This window comes from Populus alba, chromosome 7 (assembly GCF_005239225.2).
Source record: "Populus alba chromosome 7, ASM523922v2, whole genome shotgun sequence".
Classification (NCBI taxonomy): domain Eukaryota; kingdom Viridiplantae; phylum Streptophyta; class Magnoliopsida; order Malpighiales; family Salicaceae; genus Populus; species Populus alba.
The window spans coordinates 2866449-2886066 of NC_133290.1; the positions used below are offsets into that span (position 1 = coordinate 2866449).

Consider the following 19618-nt stretch of genomic DNA (forward strand, 5'->3'; position numbering starts at 1 on the left):
AACCAATCCTTTTCATACATTATTAAAAGAATTAAATGAATTAAGTTGATCAAGAGTTGATAAAAGGCCACACATAGATTTAACTGAATAAAGACCATTAAAATTGGATTTTCATATCAGTTTATTATCAACTTCACTCGATAACACCACATTAAACAGCTTATCAAAGGAAGAATAAAATGAGTCATCTAGCTTATCTCATTACATATACTATCTTGATATTAAATACTTATGAAATGACTAAAAAGTTAGCACAAGTAGTGCAAATATCTCAGCAATGCTTATTGACAACCTTTAATAGTTGGGAAAAAAAAAATCTTAGAGCATCAAAATTTGGTTCTCCAAAGAAATCTCAGTAAACTCCTAGTTATGTTTACACTTTATTGTTGTTTCTAGTTTACTTAGGTTGTTTATAAGATTATGATTATTTTAGAAGTCATTAATCCAGTATATGGAAAGATTCAAGATTCAAAAGTTTGAATGTTTTGATTTCACAAACTCTTCATGATAGCTATGCTCATTTTATTAGTAAGTTTCTAGGTATTCTTAAATTTTCTTTGCTTTTCAACCTTTTGTTTACGCCTTATAACCTTATAAGATATTAGTGAATTTAACGTTGTATCTTATTATTTAATTAATAATATTTAATATAATAGATAAAGAGATAAAATCATTAATTAGTACAATAGAGAGTATAGAGAATAGAGGAAGCAAAACAAACCCTTAACTTAGAATCACTAAGTTTTTATTTTCACACTAGTATTTCAATTGCTTTTGGTTATATTAAGGTTGGCAATTTTTATGAAAAATAAAGTGTATAGATTATTTTGATTAGAATCATAGATGTTCATATGAAAGCATTTTACCCCTTTATTTCTTTTGAGATCCATTAATACATGCTATCTCTCTATTTTTTTTTCTTTTTTAATTTTTATAGAGCTCCTCTCTAGTAAAATAGTTTCCCAATTGAATATACGATAAGAAAACTCTTTAAGATTTTGTTACAAATTCCAACCATTAGAAATATATGGTGAACAACTCAATCATGAACATTAGGCATTAGGTGGATAGTTTTCATAAATTATCATTATATCATTAATTGTCATAAGATTCGCAACGTATATTTTGAAGGACTTTTCACAAAATGAAATGCCACATCACTTGATAAAAGATATTTTCTAAAATTAAGGACCCCTAGTTACTCAGATGTATAGCATCATATAAGAGGTCTGTGATTTTTTACCTGTACATGTGTCAATTTTAGCACGCGTTTGACAACATGCTAAAAAACAAAAATAAAAGAAAATCTTATCAAGGTTTCTCTCGGATCATGACAGCAGCCAACTAGTTTAAAAATTTCACACTCAACTTTTTTGAATTTTTGTCATGGATTAGGTTTGAAAATTTATTTCAAGAGTTAAGGCTTTACCAACTAAAATAGCCATTTCAGGAAGTGCTTTTGGAGCAATGTCAAAGCTAACAATGAAAATCTACATTACTCGCTTGTCGCTAGGTACCTACCAGACCCTAGCTAGCTAGTTGTTTCAGTATTTCTTCAAGAGATGTCATCTAGATAGTTGCATGCCTCTACCTGAAAAATATAGGATGTTAGGGAGTTGCTTATATATATATATATATATATATATATATATATATATATATATATATATATATATATATAAGATATTAACCATTGTACCATGAATATTTGTTAATTAATTGATATATTATTTATCAAATATTAAGTTATCAAAATTATACTATCTTCACATGTGTATTGATCGAGCATGCACATATGAGGATCACATGCATGCAAGGATGAACACCAATTTCAATATAACAGCTTAAATTAAAGAGTATTGAATCCATTTAACATATAGATTTTTTTTTCATAAGATATTAACCATTCATATTTATTATTGCAAACAAAAGAGATAAAGTAAAATACTTTTTTGCGGGAAGTTAGCTATAGTATCTCAAGACTTTTTATGTTGGGTTCTTAAATTTCCAAGAAATTTCAGTGTATAAAGTGGTTCTGAGTGATTCCAAACACGCTTTCATGAGATGCGTCCTTTTCCTCTAGACTATTGTAAATTTGCAATTCCTTTTCTGCTTCCAAAGTGGAGGGTATATCCCTTATATCCCGCCTCGCTCCTAAGAAAGGGCAGATGAACAGATGAGCAGATGAGCTAGCTGCATCAGTTTAGGTTATTTTTTAATTATGCTGTCATGTTTAGTGGGGTTTGTGTGGGGCATTCCAATCGTACCGTGGTCGATCTCGAATTGGCCTTACATAGGGAGGGGATCGACAGTATTGATCTAGCAGACCAAGGAAAACATTTTTCTGCTGGAACAAAGTGTTGTTCAAAAAGTCATGATCATTCCATATATATATATATATATATATATGGAATGATCATGCTAAGCGAATATCCGGCCTTGTGTTTAGAGGAGATCGGTATACTTTGCACCAAACATCATCTTGGCATCTCTGTATAATTCAACATCTAGAAAGTTATAGAATCTGATTACGAATGGGGAAAGACAACTTGAGATGCTGCATTTTGTTTGTCAACCTTTTTCAAAGTTATATAGCTCAATTGATACTGATGTTTTTAATTTTCTTCTCTAAAAAAGTCTCGAGTCTGAACCCTTTTCTCTTACGATAATAATAATTAGAAAGAAATACGGATCCTTGAAGGGACTGGAAAGGGCAGTAGCCTACTAGGTTTTGAAAAACATCACATTTTAGTCAATGTACATTTGAACATTTTAATATTTTATTCCTAACATTGAACAAATTTCTTTGCTTAGATGACTTCATGTAAATAGCATAATTAATCTTATACTGGTCTGTGGTTTTCAAGAATAGAACTTATGTGTCTTTGTGAGGTGAAATCCCTCAAATTATTCAAGAACTCAACATATGTGTTTATATAGTTTAGTCTTTAAATTATTCGAAAAGTCGATCGATACATAGGATGAAAAAAAAAACAATTGTTTTGAATCAAACACTTTATAAAAATGTTAAAAAGATTTTATTAATGGATATGAAAAATATTTTCTTGAGTTGAATAAGTAAATTCTCTTTTGTTCAGTATGCTTGTGGTACATGTATAATAAACGATCAATTTGTAGATGAAAAATACAATAAATAAATAATGCCATGTTAATATTTCTGCCTCCCCGAAGATTGTGGTCATGATCTTCCAGTGATAAAGTGAGCCTTTATGCCATTTTTTTAGTTCTGATCTGCTAGGGTAAAGGGCCATGGCTGTTGGAGCACTCTACATATTCCCCCCCTTTACTCAAATAACGAAGTAAATAAAGATTAGCCAAAATGTCTGCCTCCATTTATGGACCGGCAAGAGCACCTTCAGATTAAATGGGGTTAACTTTAAGAACAAGGCAGACGAACATGGTTCCCTCCCTGATCAATTCCCAATCCTAATTCTTCAATTATTGAACATGACACAATAATTGGATTTATGTTTTTGAGAAATAATTACATGTTAACTTTGATCTTATCGAACAACACGCTTAATCCCAGACCAATTTCATGCTTTCCTTATAAAAAGAAGAAAAAAAATCAGATTCTTGAAACCGGAATAATGGGATTTATATTTGTGATTAGTTGCCTTTCACCATATGTACTGTTTCTTAATGATTTTAATAACACAGTAAAATTATTATTACAATAATAATAATAATAATAATAGAATTATATAATCAATTATATGCCAATGACAATATGTATAAAAAAATTATCAATAAATTACAATATAAATTAAAAAAAAAAATATCAGTAATAATATCTAGGGTAATTTCAAGAAGCTGGACCTTGGGTGGCAAATTTAACGGGCTGGGGTACAGTGAAGATGAATTATACTGGATTTTGAAGTTGGGCTCATTGCCTTAGTACTTGTTGTTTCCTATTCAAACCATATATACTCCACCTCTAGGCCTACTAAAGTGCATGGGAGTGTCCATGAGGCCGACTTTCTCTTAATTTGATTTGGGTATTTGCTAGACGATGACTCGCATTTTACAGATTTTTTTTTTCTTGTTTTTTAATATGTTTTTGTTAATGTATAAAAGTAGGAAGTGGGAAGAACAAATTGATCAGATTCGAGGAGTTTGTGTTGAAGATAACTAATTTATCTAACCTGGTTATTATCAACTACAAAAATTAGTCATTAGCATTTTAATAAATATACTAGACGAAATAAGGTTTTTTCTCATTCTTCTTCACTGGGGTTTTTCTCCCACTGCTTCCCTATTCATAGCTCTCTTTTTTTTTCATCCTTTTATAATATAAACCTTATCCTTAATTTTTTTTATTTAATCATTTTGCAGCCTAATTCCATAAGATAGACTTTTAAGTTGTAGTAGGAAGATAAAATTAAAAGATAGAAGACCACCAATGTAAAACACACAAAAAATATGTTGTTAATCTCAAAATTCTTAAAATATTTATTTTGGTCTAAAAATTTATTTTTTTATTTTTTAGTTTTTGAGTTTGATAGAAGAAAGGTATAATCACTAGAAAATAATAGGGTAGAGAGAAAATTGTCAATTGGTTATATTCCACTAATAAAAATAGTAGATATTTGGGTCAATAGGTTTTATTTGACGAGAAAAGTTCAATGATGGTATTTGTTTTCTATAAACATGCCTAAAAATCTAGATGGGGAATTGTTTGGATAATTTTAATTTAGTTAATTTTAGTTTTTTGAGTGATTTTAGGATGTTTTATGGTTGGTAAGTGGTTTATGAAGGTTTTATAGTGTTTTTTAGAAGCTTTCAAGTAAAAAAATTGTTGTCACCCACTTTTGGGCTGCCAAAAAAAAAAGAAGAGAAAATACAAAAAAATATATTCAAAAATATTCAAAAAAAATTCAAAAAATAATAGGAGTGAGAAAAGAATACTAGAATGCTGAAAAATACCAAAATTAGTTGAAAAGGTTCAAAAATATAAAATTTTAAAATTTGACAGTATATTTTTAACTAGTGAGAACCCTATTGACAAAGAAAATTGAATTTTATGAAGAAAAGTCCAAAATCAAATATTTATGGGCTAAATTAAATTTTATCTAAGATTTAATTGAATTTATGAAGGGTTTGATTATAATAAAAATTAAATTTTAAGTTGATTGATGCTTTTATTTGAATAAATTAAAGTTTTGAGATCCAATTATAATTTTGAATAGTTGATTTGGTCAAATTAGGGGCTTAATTGTATAATTATTGAAGTTTGATGGTCAATTAGGACTTAATTGAAACAATCCGAAACCAAGGACCAAACCAGAAACGGCGCTAAAATCAAGGGATTCAATTACAATGTTTTCGGGGGGCTTGATTACAAAAGTGCAAAATATTCAATGACCAAATCAGAATTATCTATTTGAATTTTGAAACGGCACCGTTTCTTGGACACTATTCATTGTCTCTTCCATGCAGCCGTTTTCAGTAGTAATGGCTGAGGCGTTTTCTGCAGCATGGCATCCATTATGGAGCATGCTTTAACGCTGTGATCCCTCCATTCCATATGACAAGCCGGCCGTTACCAGCATAAGGCTCTCTCTGACCGATAAAAGCAGGAGAAAAAGACTTAACCAAGAGGTGGAGGAGGAGCAGGGGTAGAAGAAGGAGGGACTGCACAGAGGAAGAAGAAAGAACGGGACAGAGGGGGAGAAAGGGCAGGAAAAAAAAACAGAGAGAAGAGAGAGGCAAATGGAGTGAGCCAGATAAGAGAGAAAACAGAGAGGATGAGAAAACCATCAGATGAACCGAGGACCAGCAAAAAACGCAACACCAACAGAGGAGTTGAGCCACCATCTGTTCTTTCTTTTCCAGAATAAAGGAAATAACAGAGCAGGCCACCATCACCATCGGCTCCACTTTTTTCATAATCAGGTATGCTTATTTCCAAGGGCGGAACCAGGAATTTTCCATGTCGTGGGCTATTAAATAAATATATAATTTTTTAAAAATAATTATTAATTTATGTATATAAATTTTTGAAGTTAACATTACAGTTTTAATTCAAATACATTACATAAAATATTAAAAAAAATTAAAAATACATAAAATTAAAATAAAAAGTAAAAAGAAACTCACTATTGAAGTTACATTATTCGATGTTTTATGAAATATAATTCATTTATAATCAAATCTGAATCGATATTTATAATAACCCCTCAACCAAGATAAAATAATAATCTCATGTCAACTGAAAAAAAAAATAATTAATTTTTTTCCCCCTCTCAATTCCTCCTTCCTTCACTTGATTCTTCCTTAGATTAGGGTTTTATAAGTTTATAAGGTTATTCTCTTACTTTTTTTTTATTTTTTTTCTTTGGATTTTTTTTTATGTTTTCCCTTTCTTCTCTCTTTTTCTCTCTTGCCTTTTCTTTTCTTTCTTTTTCTATTCTGCTTCTTTTCGGTCATCAACATATATAAAAAAGAAAGAGCTTATTTGTTTTATTTTTTAATGGCAAATAATTATTTTACTTTTAATGAGTTGTGTTTGCTTTTATTTGACAGTTTTTTTTATTAGCACTATCAAGCTCCGTTCATCCTAAAATTTTAACCAGATTTTATTCAATATATTTTAAGATCCCTTGCAAAATTTCAGCTCAATTTAATAGTCGGATTAAAAATTACGTTCAATAACGTAAAACTAGTCAAATTGTGATTTTTCATTAAATTTCTAAATTTCTCCAAAAATTCTGAAATTTTAATCCAAGCTAAAGTATTATATTACAAGGCTCTACACAAAATTTTAAAATTTTTTAATAACTTAATTAAAAATTAAAAATTTATTTTATATAATACTAGTAAAAAAAAGTAATGATAAAATTTTAACCTGGCCTAGAGCCCACCCTAGCCCTCAGCACAGCTCCGCCTTGCTCATTTCCTTTCCCTGTCTGTAGAAGAATTATGATGTAAATGTCTAATTTTATGGAAATAAGATTGTGTAAAGGATGTTTCTTTTCCATTTGTTAAAAAAAAAAATTCATGTTATTTGGATTTCTAAAACTTTAGAACAAACTCTTGGATATGTTAACCTGATTTTCGTTAATTGTCAAAGAAGAAAAAGAACAGAGGTTAAATGACGTGTTGTCTTAGGTTAAAACCCTATAAACAAGGGTTTTTAATTTGAAATTTGACAGTTTCAATTTCTTCCCTATTCTTCCAATTTTGGTACAAGCACCTTTAATAGACACAAAAAACTTTTTAATTGCATGCAATTTAACCCCTTCCAGACTCAAATATCAACCCTTAAGCTGGCCATCTTTTTTGTTTTGGTACTTGATTTTGAATTTGTGTGTTTTAACTCTCAATTAACTAACAAACTTTCAATTTCTTTAATTTGACCACTGATTTGATCAATTTCAGCCCCTATATTCACATGGCTTTTCTAGTTTGATTTTGGTTTTGAATTTTTTCAATCAAGTCTCTAATTTCTCATCAAATTTCAATATTTATGAAATTAAACCCTTGATTTAACCAAATTAACTTCTAAAAATTACAATTCGACCTATTAAACCCTTGATTTAACCAAATTAACTTCTAAAAATTACAATTCGACCTCGAACCTTAATTTCTTCCAATTAAAGCCTAAATTGGCTTTTAAAAATTAATATTTTTTTTTGCAATTAAACCCTTAATAAATTTGAATAAACCTTGAAGAATTATAATTGAGTCCTTAAATATCCAATTTTAAATTTTCCTCCTCAAATTGAATTTTATTTGTTAAAAGGGTCTTCATTAGTTGAAAATGCACTATCAGATTTTTTTTATCTTATATATTTGATCTTTTTCAATCAGTCTTTGATAATTTTCTAGATGTTCTAGTTTACTCTTCTCACTTATATCATATATTTTTTTCTCTTCCAACATTTCTTTGATTTTTTTTTTTGTATTTTCTCTTTATTTTTTGTTTATGTAGGGCCTCTAAAATGAGTAACAATAAGCATTATTAACTTGTTTTCTTTCATTTTTATTTTTTAAAAAATTATTTATTAGTGTTTCCGTATTTATCTATGTAGGGCTATGTTTGTTTCCCGAAAACTGGTTTTCAAAAAATCACTTTCCAAACTTTCTTGTGTTTGTTTGTCATTAGAAAAGTTGGTCAACGAAAAACACTTTCCAGTTAAACGAAAATTTAACTTGGTTTTTAGAAAAGTATTTTCCTTTTATTTTGGATAGAAAACACTTTTTAGAAGTTGTGAAAAATTTAAAAATATCATATTATTTGTTGATTATATCAAATTTGATCCTCAAATTTTTATTGCTATATATATTTTGTTTTGAATATTTATTTTTCAATCTCATCCCTTACAATTTAATTTTTATATTAATTTTGGTCCTTATTTTTATAATTATTATTTTCTTTTCCCTTATCATTTTTTAATTGAAATTTTTTATCTATCAAATTTGGTCCTCATTCTTTTGATTGTTACTTATTTTATTTGAAATAATTTATGAAATGTTAATTATTATTATTTTAATTTTTTCATCTTTTGATTTTTTTTATTTTTTATATTTGATCTCTATTATTTTGATTATTATTTATTTTATTTGAGATAATTTATGAAATTATATTTTTTTTCAATTTCATTTTCTTCTAACTTTTTAATTTGTAAGAGTTGTTGTTCATTATTTTAATAAACTTGAAAAATATTAAACATTAATAAGTTATTTTCCAGTTCATTTTACATGACATAACCAAATATTGAAAAGTGTTTTCCAACTTATTTTCTATTATATTACCAAACATCGAAAAAAATTCACTTTTTGAAATTCACTTTTTCATAATTCATTTTTAAAAAAAACTACTTTCCAACAAATAAACGGGATATGAAACTCTTTTTTACCTTCTCTTATTAGATAACGGACACATCAGTACTTAATAAACAATAGGTGCCACATAAAAAGTTAAAAAAAAAAAGTACTAACTCAAATAAATAAAATATTTAAAAATAAAGTACTCAAATATGGCCCTAATACATGTTTCATACGTTGGGATCCAATTTTTTTTCATAGATCACTAAATAATACACACGTCATATAACTTAAAAGCTGGTACCGGATTACAAAAATAAAAGATTATTACCTCAAATTAATACCGGATTACACATTTAAATGCAAGATTAACCGGGAACCAAATATAAAATTTTTTTTTTTTCATAAAAAAGGAAAGCCAAGTAGAACATAAATCCGGTTAAATTGGTCCAAATGAAACAAACAAAACACACTGAGGAAAGATGTTATCTTGTGAACTATCTCCATCCCTTTATCACTCTTGTTTTCATACGGCATAAAAAAAACATAACAAGACATGAATGAATTGTTTAATGTAATAAAAAAACAAGTATGCTAACTTTGGAGATGAGAAAGAAAATGAGACTATGCATGTTAGTGAGTGTCCATGTCAAATAAATAAACAAAAAAAAAAAGATGGCTTTGGTAATATTAAAATGAAAAGGTTGTGAGGCTTTTGTCTCGTCTCCGGTGACCATAAGGCATCAATCAAGGCTTCATTTGATATTTACTTTTACATTTGCATATATAAATATAATCCTCATGGCGTTGACAGAATGTGGTCTTGAAAATGTTTTTTTTTTTTAAATGGTTTTAGTGGTATAGTAACATTTTCATGTAAAGAATATTTAAGTACACATCAAATTATCTTTTTTTATATAATAATAGAGTGTATTAATAAAAATAAAGTCATTTAGAATGACTCTTGAAAAGTTAAAAGATCATTTACATGAAAATAAAATGAATGTGTTACAAAAAAGATAAGAGAAAACAAAGAAAAATATAAAATGAAACAGTAGTCAATTTAATGATTTGTACCTGTTTACATTTGAATACGTATTATGAATAAAATCGTTACCAGATAAAATTAAATTCATGATACTTTAGTCAAACCTATAGTCTATTGATCATTAAAGAAAAATTTGAATTCTAATCCAGATGTATCATATTAAAAACTCCATGTTATGTTGAAGGAAAGGAGATTTTATGCTCGAATCTGAAATTCATCTTTCACTAAAAAAAACCATTAATAAATCAAAAAAATCTAAAGTCCGAGGGATGCACCAGGGATCTCTTGCTCTATTGCACAATATAAACTTATTGATTGCTTTATTGAAAGTAACCCGTGTTTGAGGAAAAAATTCACCACCTGTATAATGCTTTGTTTGTTTCAAGGAAAATGAATTCCCGAAATTCATTTTCCTCACTTTCCCATGTTTGGTGACTATCAGGAAAATAAGTCAAAGAAAAATCAATTCCTTCCAATTCCAGTCAACTTAAACTTTCCCTTTCCTCGTAGGAAAGTGTTTTCCTTTCCTTATCAAAAGGAAAACACTTTCTTATTTTGAGCTCCGTTAAAACAATCCTTGATCTTGTTTGTCTGTTCCAACAAAACTTTTATTTCTGTTAATTTATCTTTTGCCTGTCAATTTTTTTTCTCATACCCAACCCAGTTTTCTTCTTTCTCGTCACATTCAACCCAGAAAAACCCAACCAACTGAAGCATCACAATCAAGCCATAAAACACACATTTTTTCTTCCACATTCGGCACATTCAACATCTGCACAGAAAAACCCAACCAATTGAAGCATCACAATCAAGTCATTTTTCCTTCACACATTCGGCAGCTTCTTGAGAGAAATCAAAATCCCCAACAAAACCCAACTAGCCCCTACCCTGTGACAGATCCAGCACAAAGAGAGACGCAAACATGAGGGTAAACTGTCGGGTGAGAGAGGGATGAGAACTGGGGATGATGAGCAGATCTTGAGGTCTAGCTCTCCTGCTCCTTGCCCCTTCAATATGTGATGGTGTCCTGCTTCTTCAGAGAACAGGGGATTGGTGAGACAGAGCCGAGAGAGAATGATCTGTGATAGGCGAGAGAGAACGAACAGTGATAGGCAATAAAATTATTAGGGGGAATGAGGGGAATTAGGGGAATCAGAGGGGAATGAAAGGCGAGCCTGAGAAACCGAAGTGTAAGTGACCGATTGCCAGGGGAACGACAAACCGATTGCCAGGGGAACGACAAACCGAATGAGATGGGAATGACAGTGGAATGAAATGGGAGCAGAAACCGAACGAATGAAACCGAACGGGAATGAAACCGAATGAGGAGAATGAATGAAATTGTCTTTAATTTTATGGGAGAGAGTTAGAGATAGGCAGAATAGAGAAAATTACACAGGGAAGGGGAATGAAACCGAAATATGGGGAAGAAATGAAACTGTCTTTAATTTTATGTTAATTTATTCATATTGTTGTAGTAGAACCAATTATAATATATATTCGATCATTTGGTCCAAAATGAAATGTTGGTAAAAGCATTTATGGTAAAAAATGCTAATTTGAGAAAAATTTGGGTTCAGAATTTTGTGAACCAACACTGCTACAGGCCTGCTTGCTAAGATGGTTTTAATATGTCGAAAATTTAGGTTCAGACTATGTTTGTTATTTGACAAGTATGACATCGAAACGTAATATTTATGCATGATTGTGTTTGATGTTAGGTATTTATATTTATTTCTTAATGATTATTTGATATATATTCAAGGGGTAATTGCCTTTACCCGTAAAAAAAAATATTTATCCAAAAAACCAATCAAAATATATTTTGTATGTATTTATCTTTTAAAAAAATTCTTCATACCAAAAAAAAAAACTAATTTGGCTTTCTTCATATGAAAAAAAAAACTTATTTTAAGCTTTTAAAATTGAAAAAAATATATTACTAGGTTTTGCTTCAAAAATATTTCACAAGCTTATTTCTATATAATATGATATGATATATATAGTTATATTTTATAAAATAAGCTATGTATGAATATAGGATATAATAATAATAAAAAAAAATTATCATTATACTTTTTAGATTTTATTTTTTTATTGTAAGTGATTAAATATTTATATTAAATATTTTATATATATATATAGATAAACTTGAAAAAAAAATAATTCATTAATAAATTATTTTCCAGTTCATTTTCCATAACACAAACAAACACCGGAAAGTGTTTTCCAGTTTATTTTCCATAACACTACCAAACATCGGAATTCACTTTCCAGGAATTCACTTTCCAAAAGGAATTCACTTTCCTGCAAACAAACGGAGCCTAAAGTTGATTTTAGATTACAAGCCACTTTAAATTATACATTAGATTTGAAATGACTACATCCTTCAAAAACAATCTTATCAAAAAAAATACAATTGCATGATTTGACCTATTAATTGTCATCCTTGTCCAGGCTACAAATCTTTTGATCCGGTTTATATCTCATCAATTTCATAAATAAACGTTACAAGATTGAGCTCCTTTACGTGATCTATCATGCTATATAAATAAACAAAAAGATTGATATGATAGTTTTGTTTTTATTCTTCGGTGATAGTTTACTTTTTCCTTGGAATCCAAAGTGTATCTCTTCTATTATATTTAATACATAAGTGTTTATAACGTTCAAGTAAATATGGTTTATTTGTTTGTATAACATTTTTCCATTAATTCTTTTTTTTTTTCTGACAATAAAAATATACTCGGAGCTTACAAATCAATCAAAATTAGATTATTTTTTTCTAAATTATTTGTAAAATAAGATTTTGTAAAGACAAATAAGAGGTTACCTTTGTATTATTGATTAGCCATGTATTAATCTAAAATATGGAATATATCAATGTAAAAGAAATACAGATTAATCTAAACCATCTAAAAGCAATGGAAAAACAATGATAAACACATACAAAAAAACCTGAATTAAAATAATTTTTTAATATGATAGACTGTTATGAGGATTATAACTATTAGAAAATAGTATAAATTATATTTTAAAATTTTGTATGATATTTTAAGTTCTTGGATTGAAATTTAAAATGATTTTTTAACATGATATTCAAAAATTTACTGACCAAATAACCACAAGTTTAAATCACACTTTTAATTAAAATTAATTAAAAATAAAAATAACTAGTGTGAATATGTGAAAGTTTCAAGTCCAATAACTCAAGTTTTAAAGTTGAAATATATATATATAGTAACATCCTATTCATGCTTGAAACCCAAGTAATTTTTTCTAGTGTAGAGATAATTCATTTGGTCATCAAGCGAACATTATCTAGCCTAATTGAAAATGAGAAAGATAATGAGCACACAGTTCATTGGTTTCACACTCAGAAGTGTGTTGAAGGAATTAAATAAATATCTATTATACTTTTGCTGCATGCTATTCAGCTAAATAGCTAGAAAACTAAGAATAGTTAAACAAAGACAACATGATAGCTTTTCCTTTTTTTCTTTGTCATCTAGGCTGTTTATAATATAATCGACTATATATTATAAAAAACGAAAATAGAAAGTTAAAGAAAGACAATATAGGTATGACCTATTAAGGTCAAAAACGAACCAACTCAAATTTCTGAGAATTCGTGTGATCACACATAGAGTTGTGCATCTTGACTTTAATTACATCAAATTTTATTTGGTGCACCAAAGATATAATGTACACCAGCACCATAAAGTATAATATTCTTTGGTTGACAAGAATTTGAAATGCTAGCTAGCTAGCTAGCAATTGCATTTGTCAATGTAAATGCAAAGCTGGCTTAGAAGTCCATGATATCTCTCAAATCAATCCCGAGATATAAAAAAGACTAACTAAAACAAGTCACTTATGGGCCCATCATCTGTGTCGATATGTATGAATGCTGAGTTGTTTCCATCTTGTCGTTGTTGAGGAGTAGCGGTATTAATTATTGAAAAGATGGCATCAAACTACTGGCTGTGAATTTGGTTAATTATATGTAAAATAAATTGGTTGTTATTATTATTATTATATAAGGATAGATTGAACCACCTAAAAAACCAAATACAATAAGTTATGATGGATTTGTACAAAGAAAAAGGAGAGAGAGCACAGTTTCTAATTTGCTATTAATATTATCATGGCATGGATTTGCACGTTAATTTGATAATGAAGTATAAATCTAAAAAAATCAATCTATGATTCTTTCTACCCGTTTGTATTAATTTATTTCGCTTTCCTCTTTCTTCTTTTTTTTGTACGGAAAGAGATGGGAGAACCTACCGCGAAGCACTTTACATTTTGAGCTTGTTTTCTTCGCCAATTTAGCAATGAGCTGGCTCCTCATTTCTCCTTTCAGAGACTGGAAAATACATGCTTCTTTGACCCCTAGCTAGGACCCAAGCCAGACAATATAAGAAAATTTTAATTGCTCCTCAAGGTGTGTGTGTGTGTGTTCTTAATTTCTTTGACCCCTAGCTAGGACCAAGCCAGACAATATAAGAAAACTTTGCTCCTCAAGGTGTGTGTGTGTGTGTGTGTGTGTGTGTTCTCTTAATTTCTTTGACCCCTAGCTAGGACCAAGCCAGACAATATAAGAAAACTTTGCTCCTCAAGGTGTGTGTGTGTGTGTGTGTGTGTGTGTGTGTGTGTTCTTAATTTCTCCTGTCATCCACGGAGTCGTTTTTCTGGAAATGTTAACACTTGTTTCTCTGTGTGAACGTCGGCTGAAGAATTAACAAATGAACTCCGATCTCCCTCTCACGGCAGCTCTTGTTGACAAATATGAATGACCGAGCTAGTGAATGTTTCAACATCCTCAACAAACAGCTACACAACAAATCCAAATGGAAGGTATAATGGCTATATTATTAGAATATTAAAAAGTTGATCCCTACACAACAAGCATGCACCCATGACTAATAATTTTGCACTCAATTAAGCAGTAATTCTATAATGCCACAACAGAAATTGACAAGGAAATTCAAAGCCTCCCAGCCATCAAGATATATTGATCAAACTTGGCATGCTGCACATCCAATGGTTGAGGAGAGAGCATGCGCACCATCCAAAACCAGACATGAAAATCCACAGAAAATCGTGCCCTTGTGCCGCGCAAGACCCAGGAAACTTCTCTCTAGCCATTTCAAAACGTTTGAACAAGCTAGAATGATGTATTGTGTAAGCAGTGACATCAATGGCAAGAGGTAGAGTACTTGCATTTTATTTTTTCGAGGAATCCGTGCGACGTCAACTAAGCTATAATTATTTTTTATTATTTAAAAATTATTTTTTACATTAATATATCAAAAAAATGAGATAACACTAAAAAAATTAATTTCAAACAGATAAAAAAATTTAAAAATAAATAAATTATAAAGTGAAGTGAATAAACAGTGATTTTTTTTTTTTTTTTTGAGTTGGTGACTATATATAAGATAGATAGGACATTGAAAATTGTTCAACCTGAGACTCATGAATATTATTAGATACATACCACTTTCATCACTAAACCATGTCATGAAACTTGTAAGCTGCTGCAATTGAGGTTTTGACCCAGCGATTAAAGAGATTTATTTTGTTTTCTCTGCATCCTGGATTCAAACCTTACTGTGCACGCCTGTTACTCCTGTGGTGCTTTACATGTTTATTGAGTTTGCAAAATGTTCAGTAATGGTCATAAGATTAATCGTGATACGCGTAAGCTAGCCGGACATCCACATAAATAAAAATAAAAAACGTGTAAGCTGTCAGTGCTTGATCTTGAATTTTTCCCGAGGCCACAAAGGGACCAGGTCAATTTTGTCAATCATAGTGCTTACCTTTTTTCTATGTTTTTGACTTATGAGCATGGAAAAAGAGAATTTACGTCATGCATGTATTTTCCTTTGGTGTTTGCTTTTCAACCCTACAATTTTAATAATGAATATTATAAGTATCCCACCACTGTTAAATGTTTATAATTTATTTTTCTGCATCAACCCTAAGGTGGTAGGTCAGGTGGTGGATATATACTCTTATAGTTCTAAACCCTACATTGCAAAAATCACATTTTTTTTTTATTAAATTTCATGGGTAAGCAAGTTTTTTTTTTCTTTTGTTAACTTCTCTCAAATTAGAATGTTAGAATTTGAAATTTAAGAACCCGAAGGGAGTGTGTTTGGGGTCGAAATGTTTTGGTGATTATTGAAGGGTGGATTTTGGCAATCGGACATGTGTGAAAAACCCATTGGTTATATCCGATTATATTGTTTTATCTATTAAAAAATAATGTCAATAAATTCTCATTTCAGTCTTATAATTTTGAAAAAAAGAAATAGTCCCTCTACTTTCTTATTTAAAATTTGATTCTTATTTGAAAGATTTTTTAGGTCCTTATGTGTTCTTCAAAAATACAATCTGTCTCCTTAAAATAATTTTTTAATTATTTGAACCATAAAAATTATAATAATATATGAAAGTTGTCAAACTTTCATTTTAATCCCTTTAATTTAAAAAAAAAATATGAATTCTTAATCACGTAATGATTTAAGGAAAAATGAAATTACCTTTACCACAAGCACTATCGATACAATAATACAAAGAAAACTATTTGAATCATGGACAATAATTGCAAGGAGGTTTTGTTATAAGGACTAGATTATAAACGTGAGGACCAAAGGATCCCAAAAGGGGACCAAATTGCAATAAAATAAAACTACAGTCTAGATAAATTTCTTAAGAAAAAAACTTTACAACTAAAATGAAATTAAGTCTCTGAAAAACGGCATTATGGATGACAAATGAGTTTTCGACATGTTTCTAACGCATTAAAACTCACCCTCCAAAAGTAAACCAAGAATGTTGACTCCAAGCAAACTATCTTGGATCACAGCACATGCCTATAAGCTGTCGAAAATTCAAATCATAAGGTCTCAATTGGATGAGGTTGCACTGAGGTGTAAATATGACATATTTCCATACATCAAAAGGATTCAATTTAGATATTTTTAAACTATAATTAATTTCTTTGATCATTAATTAGTTTTCTAAGTTTTAATCTTGGAATCAACATCTGTAGCAATTTGCTTTCGTTAATATACCAGGTAGAGAATGCATCATGAATTGAACTGTAGAAAAGGAGGTTAAATGACCTAGCTAGATAGCTAGGATGCTCAAGAATATATTATAAATATATTCTGTTATTACATATTATAAATTAATCGATCTGAAGACACACACATAGATAGAATCAGTAACATATATAACACTAGCAGTAAAGTCCCATATAGAAAGTGCTTGGCGATTTGGCAGATGTAGTTGGAACTACATGGAGTGATCATAGCATGTGCGAAGACACACCTCTTGTTGCGTTGCAGACATGAAGATAAAAGAAAAGGGAATGCAGCCACTTTGTGATGCCCTACTTTAGCTAGAGCCGAGCAAATCATTGCCAAAACGTCAAAGCAATCTTTCCCGCTTTTATTACTGCATGCCATTCCATGAACAACTTGAGCAAACTTTGTGACAGGTGCATTTACTTAATTCCACCAATTGTACGTACTTTTTACGTTTCATTTAAGAAATTAATAGATAATACAGCACTAAGTCTTCCACAGCTCCATTGATCTTTATCTATCGCTCTGAGTCACTAATATAAACCTGGATTTAACCCAATTACCAATGAATGTTGTCTAGTGGTGCCCACACTCATGAAAATATGCTATTTTAATCTAGAAACTAATTAAACTCGATTTCTCTGTGAGGATTGAGATCTAATAATAGTTTGGTTTTGCTATTTAACATAATCTAGAGTAGTAAAGTTTGCGTTAATGATGTATTTAAATTATTTACAGAATTCATTTCTAATGTTTTTCTAATAAGTGGTGATTGATTTTTGAGTTCAGGTTCCGCATACAATTTAATAGTTAGTTAAGCCTAAAAAAACGAAAAGAATGGTGTCAAATTAAGTTCCTCTTAATTCATTCTGCTATGAAGCAATTCAACCAAAACAGTAGAAATCAAGAGGATTAAATGGAAAGAAATTAGCTGCTTATCATTAATGAACGGGAAAATGATCGATGAAGTGGTGAAAATGAAAGTGAAAGTCACAAAAAAAAAAAAAAAAAACAAAACAAAAACAAAAACAAATTTCTTGACTAAATTAAATTCTCAAGGTTTCCTGACATCCAGACTCCAAATTCCTATAGATATATATATAAACTGAACAAACTGGTTTATACAGCTAGTATTGTCATTGTGGCCCAAAGAAGCTTGAATCTTCAAAAGATGAATCTTGTGGCATGCTTTGCAAGCAAGTTTCATAGTCAGAAACAAGCTGAGGATAACCAAGAGAGCTTATATGTCCCCAGCTGTTACTTTCTGCAGAACTAGCCCCCGTGCTGCCACTGGCAGCCATGTCCATCCCATAGAAACTATCCAAACCTTCTACACGTTGTGGGTTGCTACAGACCAATCCACCTAGCTCGACCAACAAGTTTTCAAGTCCAGCTTGACACATATCTGGACCGTTGTAGTTGCTATTAGGAAATTGTGAACAACTGGTACTATCCATTGATCGCATGGGTGCCGAAGAAGAAAGCACATCTATGGAGTTTGTGTATGGTACTTGATCTTGTCTGCTTGAACCGTCGAGAGGGTAATTGTTGACTGTAGTGAATAGGGCTGACTCTTGATTATTGTCAGAAAATCTCCCACCAAGTTTGATCAGCAAGTTCCTAATGGATTCTTGATCCATCAAATGAGAATCTTGGTTTTGATTCATGACTAGAGCTGGTACCTCTGGCCAGTAAGGGCTTTGTTGATGAGGGATAGCCCCAGGAACCATGAAGCTCTCGTTTATTTCTCTCTTTGTCATGATTTCTTGCTTGAGACTAGCTCGCCGGGCTGCTTGTTCCTTGCGCTGTTTTCCTAAGAGCTTCTTCTTAAGCCTTGTGTTCCAGTAGTTTTTTATATCATTATCGGTTCTTCCAGGTAGCTGAGCAGCAATGATAGACCACCTATATCATTAATTATACGAACGAATTATTGTTAGGATCATGGATATAGATGCATATTGCACATGAAAAATGCACTAACTATATTACCTGCTTCCAATACTTATATAGAGACTGCAAATAATGTTATCTTCTTCCTCTGAAAACCCTCCATGTTTAATGTTTGGACGGAGATAATTCAACCATCTAAGTCGACAACTCTTGCCACACCTTTTCAGGCCTACTTGTATATAGCAAATAAATTAGTTAGTTGATGATCACATACACTAAATTACAGGCAAATTAACAATCTATGTACATATATATATCAGTTACCTATCTTCTGGGGCAAGGCAATCCAATTGCCACCCGTTCCATGCTGCTCAATATAGGCCTTGAGTATGGCATCTTCCTCCGGAGACCATGGACCTTTCTTCACGTTGGCTTTGTCACAGCAAGGAGCTCTCCCCATGATTCTTGCTCTCTTGTTTTTGTGTTAAAGCTTTAGCTTCCCTTTCTTATATCTCCTTGGGAAGAATGGTAATGATATATAACGTTACTTATATGTGTGTGTGTGTGTATATATACATAGACACACACACACAAGTGTGTGGGAGAAAATGTTAACTGTAAGTACTGTATGGTAGCTGGAGATCAAGGAGAAACATGGAGACTCGTCAAGATTTTCAAAAAGAAGACTTTATGAGAAAAAGGAGGAGACTTTATGAATTGAATAATGGGTAATTCAATTAAGAATAGGCACAACAGTAGAGCAAGGTTTTTCTTATTTGTCCTTGTT

The 19618-nt window shown here is 30.5% G+C and overlaps 1 protein-coding gene across 2 annotated transcripts; it reads right to left on the reverse strand.

Moving 5' to 3' along the window:
* Positions 1-17960: 17960 nt before the first annotated feature.
* Positions 17961-19618, reverse strand: LOC118063347 (transcription factor RAX3). 2 transcript variants are annotated; one of them, XM_035077369.2, is made up of 3 exons: positions 19156-19618; positions 18931-19063; positions 17961-18843 (listed from the first exon to the last, which is right to left on the reverse strand). In XM_035077369.2, the coding sequence occupies exons 1-3, from the start codon at positions 19289-19291 to the stop codon at positions 18078-18080; spliced, it is 1035 nt and encodes a 344-aa protein (XP_034933260.1). In that variant the 5' UTR covers positions 19292-19618; the 3' UTR covers positions 17961-18077. The 2 variants fall into 2 exon arrangements, with proteins under 2 accessions (XP_034933260.1, XP_034933261.1); XM_035077370.2 differs by having other exon boundaries at positions 18931-19060; positions 19156-19611.